Raw genomic sequence first — 17,712 nt, 5'->3', positions numbered from 1 at the left:
GTCCCTGATTGCGTTATCGTAACTCCTTCATAAAAAAGCTACTTTAAAAAAATTTCGCTTCTAGATCTATAATATTATCTAAATCTACGTAGGCTACACGAAAAACAAATAAATTAATAAAAGAAAGACGGATTAAAAAAGTGTTAAAATTATGCGTTTTGAAAAATATTTTAAATACCTACTGAATGTTATTTCAGTTGTCATGTTTAAGATCTCTAATTTGTTAAAAACATTTTAAAATTAAATAATTGTAATAAAATTTAATATTTAAGAAAGCAGCCAATCTTAGAGGCTTTAGACTCACTTTAGAGTTTAGAGGGATTTGTTAACATTTTTAATGAAATAGTAGATCTAGATCTAAACTCTAAATAGATCTGGTGTTTAGCGATGTTTTCCGCAATATTAAAATAATTAACTAAATCAGGGGCGTAGCGAGAAGGGGGGGGGGGGCGGGGGGTGCGGACCGCACCGGATGACACCATTTAGGGGGGTGACACCAAGGCAAAAAATAGCAAAATATATAGAGAAAAACTCGAGGGGGAGGGGGTGCAAATCGAAAGTTTGAGGGGGGGGGGGTGCAAATCGAAAACTTGAGGGGGGGTGCAAATCGAAAGTTTGCGGGGGGGGGGGGGGGGGGGGGCAAATCGAAAATTTGAAAGTTTGTCCCTGGGAAGGGTCTCTACGCCTCTGGGGGGGGGGGGGGTACACCATTAAGTGCCGCACCGGGTGACATCCGACCTCACTACGCCACTGAACTAAATATACCCGTAGCCAAGGGGAAACAACCCAATTAATATTGTTGAATATAAAAAAAAAAGAATTTAAATTTGCAGGTTGAATGAAGTGATTTTATTTCGGGTGTAGGTGTGTAATGAATGGCATTAATGGGCGAACCCTTAACCTCCATGCTTTATCCCTGTTCGCGGCGTATTGTGTCCTGATGGTGGTTCTCACTTCCTTATGTGTGTATGTGTGTGGTGATGCCTCCTGCCTATTCTCCTTATGGTGATCAGAGTTTCTTCCAGGCATCTCTTAGGGGGGTGGGGCTCTGTCCCCCCCCCCCCCCCGAACGAAATGGAATTTATATAGAAAAGTATACATTTTACAGTGCCCCCCCCCCCCCCAAAGAAAGTCTACCCCCCCCCCCCCCCCCCCCCCAGGAGAAAAAAGTCTGGAAGAAACACTGATGGTGATTCCCCTCTGTCCTATGTATTATTTAGCAGTTAACCCTCCCCCACACAATTTTGTTTTAATAACCATTGCTTATAATTGTGTTGATTCCATACTATTCCACAGGCTTGCAAAAACGCTGACACATATTTCATTTATAAAACAGTTTAATGTTAATAATACTAATGTTTGGTACATATTTACATAACAAAGTTTGAATATTGGTTTAAGGAAAAATAAAGGAAAGACAAACATGTAGCATTTTTAAAAAATGAAATTAATATAAATAAAGATGATATATTATACAAAATAATACTTTTATACACTTTTAAAATTTGAAGCAAAAGAATGATCAAGTAGAATTTTGAGTGTAGTCTATTTTTGTCATGTATAACAAGTTAATTTCTGCACATTGTCTTTTCTTTTGTCCACTAGAAATATCTTTAAGAACTCATATATAATTAGAATGGACACAAAAATAGCAGCTTTCATTTTATATATCAGCAACAGTCTGAACTGTTTTAAATCTATTATGCTAATTAAGGGAGAGAAGTAGGCCTAATATAGATTCAATTTACCCTGAACACCATATGACCATTTAAAATTTATCTAATGCCCATCATAGCAATAATGATGCTTCATATTTTAGTATTGAAATAGTAAAAGAGATGTCATAGTGATAAGTAGGAGCCAATTCATTTTGAATCACCTACAAGGGGAATTAATCTATGGTTGATATAAGAAACTAGAACTGAGTCATTAGTTGATAAGATCAGCTTAGCTTAATCTTCTTCATTTTTTTTTAATTGTAATGTTGGATGGGATTTCCCCAAACATAATTAAATATTACATATCAGCCTGTTATGTGCCAAATAGGGCATTGACCCTTAGATTTTCAGCCAGCTGTTCCTTTTGGAGCATAGTTTAATAATACTTCAGATTCAAAAAGTTATTGACTTTTCACCCTGAACGGTGACTAGAGCTATTGAAATAGAGTCAATCTGTTACTGTTACCTTTAACCTATGAGGAATTAAGAATTTAGCACTATGAACAACCTCCTAAGGTACCCATCAGTGCTGCGTACTTCTTATTGCCTCAGACCCTAAAACTCAAAAGACTTTTGGGTCAGCAGTTATAGCGCATCCACTTACAAACCAAAAGTTTATTTTTTTACTGTTAGAAATGGAGAGATTTGTTTCCTTCAGTCTGGTTATTATAATTTAAACTTTTAATTTGTATTTGCCTACCCCACTAAAAATGGTCTCTAGTGAAATAGAATTATTTACTTTATGTTAGAAAACTAACACAAAATTAAATTGTGTAATAGAATTTAAAAAAAAAAATTATTTCTTTATTTTTCCTAAATATTATTAAAGTTAGTTGCTTAATTGAAAAAATTGATGCATAAAATAATTAGACATAATTTTATAAATTACCCCAAGGACTCAAATAGAAATTAAGCACCATCTATTTATATAATATGTATCTATACAAATACAAAAATGAACAGAATTCTATCTTTCAAGTAAAGTACCAGATGTATGCATGGCATACTTAGCTCTCACATATCTCTCTCTCTGCAGGTCACCCACACCACACCTCGCACACACCCACACCACACCACACCACACCACACCTCGCACACACCACAAGTAAAGTTCCATTTTTGAACCCGATGGTCCATGGGGCAAAGGAGAGTTCACCTCAGCATATGAAGGGATACTGTAGTCAGCACTATGCCAAGACCCCTTTACTTTCTCTAACTTGAGTTAGGTACCCATCAGAGCTGAGTAGACTCAAAGACATTCTACAGACCTGAACCCAGATTCAAACTCAAGACTTTCGGGTTAGCAATCTAACACTCTCCTGTTAGTCTGCGCCATCCCCACACCACAAGTACCACACAATATTTTTTCATTCACTCCCGAACATGCAGACACAGACGTAAAACAAGTGTCTCAAACTTCCACTGATGTGTCTATACTTGTACAGACATAAAACAAGTGTCTCAAACTTCCAAAACATAAAACAAGTCTCAAACTTCCAAAACATAAAACAAGTCTCAAACTTCCAAAACATAAAACAAGTCTCAAACTTCCAAAACATAAAACAAGTGTCTCAAACTTCCAAAACATAAAACAAGTGTCTCAAACTTCCAAAACATAAAACAAGTGTCTCAAACTTCCAAAACATAAAACAAGTGTCTCAAACTTCCACTGATGTGTCTATACTTGTGATAATCTCCTGCACCATGTCGTTGTACACCTCCACTTGCTTTTGTGCATTCTCCTCGGCATTGATCACCTCCGTCTAAAAAATGAAAATATTACATTTACAAACACAAGACTTGCAATTTGGACTACTACTCCTGTAGATAATAAAATATTTAACTTATGGACATCAACCTTTCAAATCTAATAGAGTTAAAAAAAAGATTCCCATATCTATTTCCCCCTCTTGTAACACATAGAGATCTAACTTTTGTCATAATGTGCTAATTGGACAGAGCGGATCAGAGATTTAAGATGTGACGTAGCACACATTTAGTAAACATATAATTTTGAATTTTAGTGTTATGGTTAATTTAAAATTGGCGCTAAACATTGTCTAAACTTGGCTGATCCCTAAGCAGACATGTGTTGAATATTAAGTAAAATACTACAAAACTTGGTTACGTACAATAAGACTTGCAACACAGTCAGGCGCAGGGCCTAGTGCTGTGGATTCCTCCAGGAGAGAATTGATTTCGTTGTATTTAGTACAGGACATCTCATCATCATCCTGGTCTCCCCAGTTCTCATAAAGGCCAACAACTCTCTTGTACAAGTCCAGTTGTCTTTGCTTCGTTTTCAATTGTTCTTCTGTTAGATTTTTTGTGTTGTCTTTATTTGAGAGCCATTCACTGTACTGGAATTCAGATCAAATGTAAATGTTCAGGAAATAGATACAAAGTTGATGAAAAACTAAACTGTAGGTGATGATCATGCATTAATAATTGAAAACTAATGGCAGCAATTAGCTCAGCATAAAATAAGTGTAGTGCTAGCATCTAGGTTGTTGCTACCCCCCCCCCCCCCCCCCCCCCCCCGCCCCTTCCCTTTACTAACTTAATCAAAAGCCATAGACAGATACATAAATGATAAAGGATAGATAAAGTCATGTTACATATTAATCTATAAATTATCTGCATAAAAGGCTTTTAATAATTAATACTTAAAATCATCTGTAAGTGGATCGAATGCCTATAGGATCAACATTAGACAAGTAGATCAATGAGCCAAACCTTGGGATAAAACTAACAGACCAAAAAAGACTAGAGGATGAAGAGAAATGAAACAGACTATGTATGAAACAAGTGAAATCATGTTGCTGTATTTTACTTACCGCATCAACAGCTGAACAGTACGCTGGATACACTGTGTACTTTGTGGTTTTTATTTTGATGATGTGCAGCATTTTGTCTATGTCTGTTTCAGAAAAAATAGAAATAACATGTCAAATTACTGAAAGAAAGGTAGCCTTTAATACTGAGATACATATGTAAACATGTACTAGCTTTTCTTTGTGCACTCATTCAATATGATGAACAAATGATGTAAGTTTTATCTGTTCCAGTGACCTTGGCATGTAAAGGGATAGTTCGGTCAGTTCTATGCCCCATTGTCTTGACTTTCCCAACCACCAGTCAGGTACCCATCAGAGCTGAGTTGCTCTAAGGACTTCAGTCAGCATCTGAACCTGAACCTTCCAGAGTACTTTGTAGCTGTATTACTACACTCTACAATTCGACCAGGTCATACATTATACATTAACAATTAAATTATACTAATTTGAGATGTACAATAGCAATTGAAAAAATTTTTAGACATCAATTCTTAGTTACAATTACTCTCCCACTAAATGAAAAAAATGTTTATTATATACATTAGATCAGAAAATAACACTTACAGAAGTCACGGTGTTAGATTTGTAATTTAAAAAATGAATAAAATTGTAAAAAGTAGAGTAAAAACAATACCAAAATCATAGAGATTATCAGGCTCGTCGGAATCTGTGGAGTCAGGATCTTCACTGACTGCTGCAGCTTCTGCAGCTGGAGGTGGTACAAGAGCTAGCGGAGAAACTGACGACAGTGAAGATTTCAATTAGATTAATTAATTATTAGTTTTTGTTTATTTAAGTTGATTACTGCAGAAGGTTTATATACCTTTTTGGTAGTGTGTTACTCTCCAGTTTTTAAGTTAACTTAATCACATGCATAAGTAGCTTAGCTTAACTTATTCCACTAAAGAGTTGGGACTTAACTTAATTAGGTTTACTTAACTTATCAATATAAGTTAATATAACAATTGGCTAAGTTAGTCTTCCTGTGACTCCAAAGCCAAAAGAATTGGGGGATAGGGATACAAAATAAATATTTTTTCTGATTTAAACTTTTGTGGATTTTTTCTTTTTCATAATATTCATCTGACATGTTTTCATGCTCTTGGATTTATATAAGATTAAGTGAATTACTTTTAGTCAACACTAGGCCAACCCATACACAACAAAAGAATCCACGTATATAAATGTTTATTTTATAGTGGTGGTGATCTCCCTTTTGTTTACTGCCAAGAAGTTTAAAAAAATGTGACACATTTTCATTAGAAAAAAAAACTATGATTGGCTGTACTAACTTTTTTGTTCAGTCTCTTCCTCATCATCTGTGTCATCTTTCAATAAGCTGCTCCTCCATTCTTTCACTCCTGCCTTCTCTCTCTTTTCTTCCAGTGCTATGTGGTGGTAGTCCAACGGCATGTCTAATCTACAACGGCAGGGGTTCACATTCATTATTATGGAAGATTACAACTTACTGACTCCTACACATAAATTCTATGACTTCTTTAGATCAATCTACTGACTCCTACACATCAACTTACTCAATTTACTGACTCCTGTAGATCAACGTACTGACTCATATAGATTAGCTTATTGACTCCTATAGATTAGCTTATTGACTCCTACACATTAACTGACTCCTAAACATCAACTTACTGACTCCTAAACATCATGATATAAACATCCTATGATATAAATGTACTGATTCCTACACATCAACTTACTGACTCCTAAATAAAAAGTTACTGACTCCTACACATCAAGTTACTGACTCCTACACATCAATTCACTCACTTCTATAGATCAATTTACTGACTCCTACAAAAATTAACTTACTGACTCGTATTGATTAATTTACTGACTCCTATACATCAACTTACTGATTCCTAAATAAAAAGTTACTGAATCCTACACATCAAGTTACTGACTCCTACACATCAATTCACTGACTTCTATAGATCAATCAAGTTACTGACTCCTACAAAAATTAACTTACTGACTCATATTGATTAATTTACTGACTCCTACACATCAACTTACTGACTTCTATAGATCAAATTACTAGCTCCTACGATATAAACTTACTGAATCCTACACATCAACTGACTCCTACACATCAACTTACTGACTCCTAAACATCATGATATAAACATCCTATGATATAAATGTACTGACTCCTACACATCAACTTACTGACTCCTAAATAAAGTTACTGACTCCTACACATCAAGTTACTGACTCCTACACATCAATTCACTGACTTCTATAGATCAATTTACTGACTCCTACAAAAATTAACTTACTGACTCGTATTGATTAATTTACTGACTCCTACACATCAACTTACTGACTTCTATAGATCAAATTACTAGCTCCTACGATATAAACTTACTGAATCCTACACATCAACTGACTCCTACACATCAACTTACTGACTCTTACATATCAACTGACTCCTATATATCAACTTACTGACTCCTACATATCAACTGACTCCTACACATGAACTGACTCCTACAAAAATTAACTTACTGACTCCTCCTATAAACCTTCATCCTCTCCCTCAGCTCAGTGGACTCGCTCCACTTGACGTGTTTCTCCCCAGGTTTCTTGCTGTGGTCCACGTGGTCAAAGGCAGGTGCGAACAGGTTTCTTGACCTCCTCATCACCACCTTGTCTTCAGCCGCATCATCACCTGCTGTACAGTTGGCACTCATGGTTTACTGACTCTGGTGTAGACCAATTAATATATGTCTTTAAACATGTATATATATATATATATATATATATATATATATATATATATATATATATATATATATATATATATGTGTGTGTGTGTGTGTATGTATATATATAAATTGGTGACACACAGGTGTAGATTAATTAAGTCAAGTTAGATCAGAATTAGATGTTTTATATAGGTATATAAACATATCTATATACATATCTATATAATATACATACATATATATGCCTTTACATATGTATATATATATATATATATATATATATATATATATATATATATATATATATATATATATATATATATATATATATATATATATATATATATATATACATACATATTGGTGACACACAGGTGGTAACCCAGATTATCACCTCTAACAATGTATTAAAACTATAGGCAATCTGGTGTCAACCCTCCCACTCCTAGATCTATATGACACACACACATGGGTCGTCCATAATGACGTCATACTCGTAGGAGGGAGGGGGATCTGGTTGTAGACCGAGGTGTGACTTCATTTTAGGGGGGGGGGGTGGTTTGGCTTTTTGTAACAGTGTGTGGCGGATGGGAGGAGTGTTAAAAAAAAGCGTGGACGACCACACACTTATTGTTTAAAAATATGGATTATCCTAGCAGGTCTACATCCCATGTTTTAATCATTTAGGTCAACATGTCTCGTAATATCCTTCATTAAGTCGTACATTCATGTCTAGGATTTAGATTTACTCTGGGTCCAATGGTGTATTTAATTTTCATTAGAGCTGTCAAGTACAAGATCTAGAGTCTAGTGAAGGACTGTATTTAATTAAACACACACCCAAACCATAGTAAAAAAAAATCATTTCGTTTTGGTAATTACAAGATAGACGTCACGAGTGTAGGCCTAATTAAATTAATTAATTAGATGGGTTTAACATGACCACAGGACGCCTTTGTTTAGCCATGCAGGCCTAACTACCTTGGTTTCTCCTTCCCCCTAGGTCACGTGTGAGGAATGTCCCACCAGACGACAATATTTGTTTCGGTAAGTCACGCCGACCATGTTTTTATACACACAATAGATAGGCGTGGTCTTATCACTATCATACATCTCCGCAATGTAAACAAACTCAATGTGTTATCAAATGGACCGGTGTACAGTATAAAAATAGCCACGAATAATTTTCTCTTACCATAAATAAATATGTTGAAAATTTCAATGATTTAGAATATGAAGTTATTTCCCTTTGACTCAACTGTGGCGTGCACAGATGAATCTCTTGATTACTGTAGACATCCTATTGTAGGTTGGGTCAAAATAAATTTACTGTAAAACTTAAGTCACAAAAAATCGTCTCTCTCTATACATTAATTATATCGATGAATGTAATTTGTGATAAACTTCCCGAAGAACGTGGAGCTTCAGAGTGTCGTTTTAGGTCTCGGCATTTAGCAGTTAATTTAATCTTGTAGGCAGGTGTAGTCAGACTTTAAACATCAGACTGAATTACCAGCCCGCCTGGTATAATAACCCAAATACTGAACAACTAGACCATGACCCATGTATGGACGGGTTAAGCTTGAGCGAGGCCCCTGGCTGAAATTTATCCGAGGTCATTGGTCTTGTATTACCAGGACTAACTATTTCAATTGGTTATAGCTAATAGACGTTAAAAAAATATATTTATATGGAGTGGGGACAAAATTCACGTGCGTCTGGTCGCTGCCCGGGCAGTCTCAATCCGCCACTGTACCCGAGGTACACACAACAATCAAGGGGAGATGACCCGTCACTCATTTAACAGGGGAGATCACCCGTCATCAGCTAAACAAGGGAGATCACCCGTCATTCATGACACGGAGTTTTAGATGATGAGACTTGATACGCTGCTGTGACCCACTAATTATCTGATTAGTTTTTTTTTACTCTCTAGTCCTCACTAATTAGCAATCATGCTGGGAAAAAAATCGGGGGGGGTGGGGGGGGGGGGGGGGGGGGGGGGTCGATCACCTGCCCATGTTCAATATCACACAATTAAAGTGCTGTTTAGCACACAAAATTCAACACTGCACAATAAATCACATTTTGATAAACCTATAAATCATATAGGCCTATTATGTTTGTGTGTATATATATATATATATATATATATATATATATATATATATATATATATATATATATATATATATATATATATATATATATAATAACATAATTTAGAGCCTAGATCTTAGCATATATTACTTTTTCAAATGATAATTAATAAAACTGAAATTGTGTAAAGTTACATGAATTTTCTAAAATACACAATGACCAACGAACCATGACAACTAGTTCACTAAGTTCACTATTCCTCAACGAACCTCACAAGAAAAAATAAAAAAACAACCAACTAATCTACAACGACACCCGTCACACAATAACAGCACCTAGAATCTAGATCAACCAGTGCCACCAGACGAGTGGTCAGCCACTTACCGCTGGTCACCTCACATTCACATGAACAGTCAGCAGCCGTGAGCTCGACTGCCACATTTAAAATGCCTGCGTGATGCCCGTGTTTACGGTACAGCTACACATGTGTACACGGCACGCCATAAGCCTCACTCAACAAGCAGGGGCGAACCCTGCCAGCCCCTCGCCCTGACTTAATCACCGATAATCTCGCCCTTCCTTAGCTAGTCTGTTGAGATCACTCAATGTCAAGGTCGTTTGACATCGTTTGGAAAGTTGTTTTTTTTTTTTTACTCATCCAGAAAATAAATTTTAAATTTTCATCACGAAGGCTTATAACATAAAATGGCGCATACGACAATCACAGAACGAGGAAGCTATTTATGTTCTTTTTTTTTTCAAACTTTTTTTTCTTCTAAATTTAGATTTATATATAATTACGCCAGATAACGATGACAAAAGGATGTGTTATGTGACAACAAGGGGGTGGGGGGAGTCTAGGTCAGTAAGAAATGGGGGGGGGGGGAGTGCATCGGTCCTGCATGGCGCAACCCACTCGAGTCTACTTCCGGTGTCATGGCGTTGGACGAACACGACACATCGACGCGTCCTTCCTTCAATAGGCCTGTAGTGCCGGCACTTGTACACACTTTTTAACGACTCCCTTAAGACATAACTTTGAGCATCAAGCAAGCAGTAGACTGCAGTGTCGCGTATAAATCATCGAGTGAGTGAACCCCGACTTTTTACTTGTCTGAATGTCCAAACCTACTCACACGTAATGTAGACCACTCAAACTAGCCAGTAGACCCTTTATCAAGCAGACACAACGTGGTCGAATGGCAGAGCTTTCGATTGCTAACCTGAAAGTCTCGAGTTCGGATCCCGGGCTCTAGTCCGCCCAGCTCTGATGGGTACCTGACCACACTATCCCCTCCAATGCCGAGGTCACTAAAACAGGTCTACATGTTCCACCTGTGTCTGCATGCCTTACCTAGTGCATGCCCTACCTAGGTCTACATTCTCCACCAGGGTCAGTCTATATGTCCACTTGCCCCCCCCCCCCCCCCCCCCCATAGTATAGCGTATAGCATCAACGATGTATTGAGGCCTAAACATTTTTCTAAACAAAACACCTTTTATGCGAATTCTTCTGTGTTCGTAATGACTATGTTTATTGAACATATGCTACATAAGCTAACCACAATCCAGGATGACAAACACATCGATATCTAACAGCTGATTCGGACACACACACCATCATTGGAGATGTAAGGGAAATAACTTTTGATAGGGGAGACTCGTGAGTTAGCTAGGTAAGAAGTAAGATAATGCTGGAGAAATCATTGAATGGTATTTAATGTACAAATGATCTGCGGAATACACACGAATTTCCAGTTCGGTAGTTTTTCTATAAACTCAAGACATTCATTTGACATTCAAACAATCGACTCCTTTTATTAATCAATTGTTACATTTCGCAATCACGTACATTGATGTGTTTCTCGAGGAATATTAAATTATTTTTGTTACTTCCCATTCTATTTATTAATATCAGCAAGGGATGCAACCTATACTTTATTACGAAATTTGTTAAACACAAAAAGTATTCAATAGTAGAAAGGTATTTCCTCCTATTGTTCAGTTAATGTTCAGCCATGCATATTGAGAAAAAAGTTCATTATTTTCTACAATTTTTATTTTTGCAATGTTTGAATTATTTGAATCTAGTTTAGATAGAAAACCAAATTTAATAAAAAAAAATTACCTTAAAAATCTAAGAATGTTTGGAGTTTGCAATTTTAAATATTAGTGAATTATATTTATTTTGAATATTATTATTAACGCCTATGTATGTTAATATGTACCAAAATATGTAGATACTCAATAACATAAGCCATGTCGTGCATAGGATAATTGTTCAGGTGTAGAATAGTATATAACATAGCAACACTTTGCACTTGTACCGTGTATCTGCTCCAGTCAATAAAATAGTTCTATTTTTTTGTCTAAACGAATTCCTTCTTCAGTTTAGTTCTATTTATTGGTTATTTAGTCGAAGTATGTCTAGCATGGGACAGGGTGGTCGAATGATAGAGCATACTACTGCTAACCTGAAAATCTCCAGTTCAAACACACAGAACGTCCCAGAGAGCACCCAGCTCTGATGTTACCTGATTTGCAAAATGCGGCAGTGGCATAGTGCTGACTACACTATCCTTTCCTATGCCGAGGTCACTGAAAAAGACGGAGTCTACTTTATTTTTTAAAGAGGACTTGAGGTTTACTAGATCGATCAAGTTTCCAGTGGTAAACAGATTTTCTCTGGGGTGGGGGTGAGAGGTGGACCACTTACAACAGCAATATATTTCAAATTTTATTTATATTTTTTCTATTTCATCTCTACTGGATAAGGCAATGCAGTGTACCACTTTCACAGCATACTCATACACATAGCTTAAATCAAGTGAAGAATAGTTCAGATAAAAATTCTTTATTTCTAGCAGAATGAACAAAAAAAACTACACATGAAAAGATAAGAGAAAATTCTTGTATCATCAAAGTATAAAATAAAAACATTTGACAGACATTTTATGCATGATACCATAAATACAAGAGACAAAAATATTGAATATCTTTTGATTAATTGTAGTATTTTTTAAATAAATATATGCCCTGTGTTCTGAGTACTTTAATGAAGGTTTAACGTTTGTGCTTAGGAAAAATTAAGTGACATTTTATTTCAACATTGAAGCCAAACTACAAATGATTATTCTAGACTAGAAAGTGGATTTGTATTGAAGTTCAATGCAAGGCTATGGTCTGTGATTGGTGTATCAATGATTAGTACTGGTTTACAATGTATAAAAAAATTGGTGCTAGCTTACAGTGTGTGAGAAAACTGGTGCTAGATGACAGTGGCATTGAAGAAAATGATAAAAGACAAAACTTCTTTACACATTGTCATCCAACCAAACACTTTGTTTAGTTAGGCAAACAAAGACTTGATTTAGTTAGCCAAACATGACCTGTTTTAGCTAACCAAACAAAGACTTGGTTTAGTTAGCCAAACAAAGACTTGGTTTAGTTAACTACACAAAGACTTGGTTTAGTTAGCCAAACAAAGACTTGGTTTAGTTAACCAAACAAAGACTTTAGAACTTCGTGTGTCTCGGTTGCTTCTGGTTACATGCTGCAGGCTTGGTGCCCTGCAAAAAAAAAATTGTTTTGTTCAATTCACTGTCTTAGGAGTTTTCAAATAGACTTTTTGCACTTTTTAGTAAACCAATCACTAAATCTATTACTTAGACTCCAGGGTACTTTTTGATAGACCAATCAGAAAATGAAAAGAAGACAATTTCCGCCCCACTCGAATTAGAAATAAATGTGCAATGACTGGGAAGCTATTCTACATTAAATGATTCTACATTGGTTTTAGAGTTTGAAAATTGTCTACACAAACCTGGTATGTATCACAGATAAGTTTAACAAGATCTGTTTCAGCTGCCGTCTCTATCTCCTCAGTGTGTTCCTTGAAAATGAATTAAAAATTGAATAATTTTATTTTGTACACCATCACTACTTCACTACTTGCATCTGATCTCAATGTACACCTTATAAAATTAGTTCCCACCATCACTACCTAAATCTGATGTAGCATTAGAAATAATTCAGAGATTTAAACGATTGAAGCAGCAGTGTATTGTGCACACGTTTACACTATTCTTTAACATGCAGATGTTAAAAAAAAAATTACCTCATAAGTTCAAGAGACTATTTTACTACAATAGAGGAAACAGGGTCAAAAAATAACTTAACACTAATTTAACAAATGGTTATTACAATGTTGAATGTATAGTTCAGCTTTGAAATTCGACATTTACAACTGTTTTTGGTGTTGAGATTTGCTGATGGTTCTTAGTACACACATTTATACAACAATTGGATTCCAGAAATAGGAGAGTATTTTTTTTAAAGGGAACCTACTCCGTTTAAGGTAACCCATGGCACAGATGTATGAGGAGGCTGTAAGGCTTCTGTCTGTAGGGCCATCTGGTGCTCCAAATTGTTTCCCACAGTGGATCTGCTGCAATTCAAAATGGAGTCCAATGGTACAGGAAACTGCTGGGCGCACTATGGAAGGCCATTTTTAAAAAAGTCATATCTTATCAAAACAATAAAAAAAATCAATGTAAAATTAAGTCTAATTTCTAACTGTTTAAATACATTTTTTTAAAAATAATGTAGTTTTACTATAAGAATGTAAAAATAAAATCTTAAATAAAAGCCCAAATGTACTTACCTGCTTAGCAGCAGACAAGGGTGAAAGGTCACTGTCCTCTATGCAGTTGATGAAGGGAAAGTAAACTTCTATTTTCTGGACAAGAGCAATGGCGCAAGTCTGAAATAAATAGTTTAATTTCACTCAAAACATAATGTTTTCAGTGTATGTGGTAACTTTAAAAAATCTCATTATGAGAATGTTGATGTGAGGTGGTTGCAGACATATGAAAGATGACTTTATTCAGTGTTTCCGCAATGCACATGTGATTACTTACTTCAATAATGTTTCCCAAATGCCAATGTGAATGACTTACTTCAATGTTTCTCAAAATACCCTTGTAAATGACTTACTTCAATAATGTTTCCCAGACACTCGTTCTCACCATGTTGACATTCAAACACCCAGTTGTGGCCGACTTGTTTTTCCTGTGTTCAAGATTTTAATCACACATAAAAAAAGTGTCCAATTTTCATAGGAATAAATATTAATTGGGCTATTTCCCTTTGGTTACAGTTAGAATTTGAAACTGAACATCAAAGATGAAATAAGCTAGCATTATATTCATTTCTCATTCTCAATTAAAGGACTTAATATTGATATCAGCTTTTAATTTTTTTTCTAAAAGCAAAAAAAGTCTTAAGTAAACTCAACTGCAGACTGGAGGACTCTAGATATGCCATTAGCTACATGGCAATGCAAATGAAACGACCCACCTTAGCATTTCCATAGGGCACCAAAGTAAGATTCATGATGCTTCCAATTTTCTGGAAAGTTGGGAAAAGCATGGTGGTGATGAAGTTCTCGCAGCCTGGACACAAACTCTCATAATACAGCGCAAAATTGACTGGTGCAGCCTCTTCATCTACCCTCCATGCTTGCTTTTTGCATTGCTCATCCACCTGGGGAAAAACAACTCGCAGGTCTGAATAGACGCTCACGTGGTGTCATTGCGAGCAGTGGTACAATTAGTGTTATATTGTCAAATAAACAAAATGCCAGATTTTGTAGAGTATTACTTTTTCAAAATACAATAACGCACCACCATTTAAAAAAAATTGAAGTGTGGTACTATAATTGACTTTTAGTAGGCTTCATGGTACTTAATACATAATTTATATCCTAAATAGGGACCCACTATTTTCATTTTTTAAAAATATTGATGCACCTTTGAAGAAAATCATTTATGTTCTTTTTAGTGCATAATTATATATAAGCTTGCTATTGAAACATTCTTTTTATTTAAAAATACTTTCAATAGAATAAAATTGAACTGTGCAGATAGAGTGATAAAATTATTACGTTAGTAATTTAGGAAAAACTTAAGTAATTCTTGACCCTTGTACGAGAAATTGGTTTGGTAGATGCGATCAAAATTTCGTTTGCCAGTTTTTATCCATGATGAAGCATATGATGAAGCCATGATTATCATTAAGCACGACAGAGGAAGCAAATTAAGTAAAATTAAATCTTAGAAAAATTTTAAACTTCAGAACCCAGTTTCACTTTTTAGCAGATATAATTTTTTCTAGAAGTAGATCTAAAACTCTAAACTTAAACAAGTTAGAACTAGTTTTGACTAGATTTAGACCCAGTACAGTTTGCGCTACTGATTACTAAAACTAGATTTCTAGAAGAAGGCTAGACATTACTAAAAATTACTAATACTAGGCAATGAGTAAAAAACGTATTTAGAGACATTTTAAAGCAGAGTTTCTTCCAGGCATCTCTTGGGGGGGGGGGGGGGAGGGAAAGTCTACCGTCCCGTCCCGTCCCCCCCCCCCCCCCGAACGAAATGAAATTTATATAGGAAATATATACTTTTGACAGTGTCCGCCCTCCCCCGGAAATTGTTGTTTGCCCCCCCCCCCCCCGAAAATTTCAAGTACACCCACGGAGAAAAAAGTCTGGAAGAAACACTGTTTCAAAGTCATTTTTCATTACACTACAACTACCCTGTTGTTAGTAGATCTACACTAGTCTAGTACTGTCTAGTAGTAGCCTAGTGTTGTAATGATTTTGATTACAGTTACAGTCTGAATTAGTTTAAAGAATGAAGACATGGAGAAGAACGCTTGAAGAAGAGGCGAAAACAGCTAGGCTCACATGGGCACAGATTAGGAGAGCAGCCCAAAACTGAGCCCGCTGGAGATGTGTGGTTGCAGCCCTTTGCTCACCAGGGGCCACAAAGGAATGATGAACGGTTGCCCGGACTGAACATGCTTTTGCTGGAAGCTTCCAATAGCTATTACAATGAGCCGCATAAACAAACAAAAGCCTAGTCATTCAGCACACAACTACTAGTAATACTAGTATAATTGTAGCCTACTAGAATGTTATGACAAGTCTACACTACAGTGTAAAGTTCATAAATAGACGTGAGCTTATTGTGTTTAGGATAGCCGTAGTGGCCTACTGTTTTCTGTTTACTGATTAATATTTACCTTATAGATCTAGCTATACTATATGCAGAAGTATGGACTATTGCTAGTCTACAGGTATTCATTGCGTAAATGCTAGTTATTGTAGGCAAGACAGTTTATTGCAGTAAATACAACTATCAAATTAAATCTTACAACTAGAACTAGGCTTTGGTATACAAATGAAGTATACTAAACCTTGTAAACGAGCCTGCAACTGCTACTAACTAGAAATGAACATGTAATTACAATATTTCTTAGGTAAACCATATGCTAACCTTCTTATAAATGGGTAAATATCATTTTTTTTGAGTACATTTTAATAATTAATTATCAAGACAATATTTATGTAACTCCACATAAAAAAATCTGCCATTTCCTAAAAATCCTAAAAAAAGTGACAGTGTGCCCTGACGGTACTTATAAGTCCACTTGTAAACACCGATCTAATACAAAGACAATTTGATTAAAATTGTATAACTAGAAGTTAAACGCGTTTGTCTGACTATTGAAGATGTCAATAAAAAATATTTGGGGTAGAAAACTTGAAAAAGAAGGTAAAACAAAATCAAATCAGAACTGTACAGAAAGAATTGTGAACTACCGATATAGCAAGACATTGAAAATGGCGCCACGCCAGTAATTTTCAAAAAAGCATCGATCCCTCCAATACCGGCGCCCCAGGGGAGATAATACTATTAATTACTTCAATAATTTTTAAAATTCGCATTAAATTAAAAATAATACAGGCACTTAATTAAAGTGGTACTTATAAGTACCGTCAATAGGTAAAGGGTTAAACATAAACAAGGATTCTAGATTAACTTGATGTATTTGTCTTATACAATTTGCATATGTTACTCACCGAGCATTTATGTGCAATTTCTGCATTATCACACCAAAACTGTGGTGGGAGATTGCATGTGGCACTGGAAAAAATAAAAATTAGCAAAAAAGCAGAGACACACAAAAAGCGATCTTAACATGTTGGTTGTCGTTTGGAAATGATCACATGATAGTTTGGCGTAAAACAGTCACGTGAGGATCACGAGACTTTCAATTACGTCTGGGCTATCGTCATCGTAAGGTTAAGGTCCAATTTGTGATTGGGGTATTTAGAATCTAATTATGCCCCGCTCAGAGAATTTTAATAGGAAACTATTTAAGAACATTAAAATACACTAAGTCTTGCTTGCATACTGATCATTTGAGATATTCCATGCATAAAAAATAGATAGCAGCAGTTTCTTTCAGGCATCTCATTTCATT

The 17,712-nt window shown here is 35.7% G+C and overlaps 2 protein-coding genes across 5 annotated transcripts; both read right to left on the bottom strand.

Annotated features, from left to right (window-relative positions):
• Positions 1-1,350: 1,350 nt before the first annotated feature.
• Positions 1,351-9,925, bottom strand: LOC131932837 (uncharacterized). 4 transcript variants are annotated; one of them, XM_059289744.1, is made up of 7 exons: positions 9,766-9,925; positions 7,082-7,278; positions 5,848-5,975; positions 5,190-5,294; positions 4,556-4,638; positions 3,851-4,078; positions 1,351-3,481 (listed from the first exon to the last, which is right to left on the bottom strand). In XM_059289744.1, exons 2-7 carry the CDS (start codon positions 7,264-7,266, stop codon positions 3,377-3,379), a joined length of 834 nt encoding a protein of 277 aa, XP_059145727.1. In that variant the 5' UTR covers positions 7,267-7,278; positions 9,766-9,925; the 3' UTR covers positions 1,351-3,376. The 4 variants fall into 4 exon arrangements, with proteins under 4 accessions (XP_059145727.1, XP_059145728.1, XP_059145730.1 ...); XM_059289745.1 differs by lacking the exon at positions 9,766-9,925 and adding an exon at positions 9,610-9,694; XM_059289747.1 differs by lacking the exon at positions 9,766-9,925 and adding an exon at positions 8,477-8,580.
• Positions 9,926-12,219: 2,294 nt separating this feature from the next.
• Positions 12,220-14,925, bottom strand: LOC131932835 (gamma-interferon-inducible lysosomal thiol reductase-like; the record flags this gene model as incomplete). Its single annotated transcript, XM_059289742.1, has 6 exons — positions 12,220-12,950; positions 13,205-13,273; positions 13,729-13,875; positions 14,045-14,143; positions 14,377-14,451; positions 14,740-14,925. Coding segments are annotated over 6 exons (630 nt in total), but the record flags the coding sequence as incomplete, so codon positions are not given.
• Positions 14,926-17,712: the final 2,787 nt, after the last annotated feature.

This window comes from Physella acuta, unplaced genomic scaffold, assembly GCF_028476545.2.
Source record: "Physella acuta isolate Inbredline_101_S28 unplaced genomic scaffold, ASM2847654v3 ptg002289l, whole genome shotgun sequence".
NCBI lineage: Eukaryota > Metazoa > Mollusca > Gastropoda > Physidae > Physella > Physella acuta.
This window is presented reverse-complemented; position numbering and strand designations above follow the sequence as displayed.

Bases quoted from the DNA above. Each gene is read 5' to 3' on its own strand.
- LOC131932837 (XM_059289744.1), bottom strand. From the start codon at position 7,266: ATGAGTGCCAACTGTACAGCAGGTGATGATGCGGCTGAAGACAAGGTG. The intron at 4,639-5,189 runs GTATTGTTTTTA...TTTCTGAAACAG, and splicing joins TGATAATCTCTATGATTTTG to ACATAGACAAAATGCTGCAC. The intron at 3,482-3,850 runs GTACGTAACCAA...TTCATTTTTTAG, and splicing joins ACTGTGTTGCAAGTCTTATT to ACGGAGGTGATCAATGCCGA.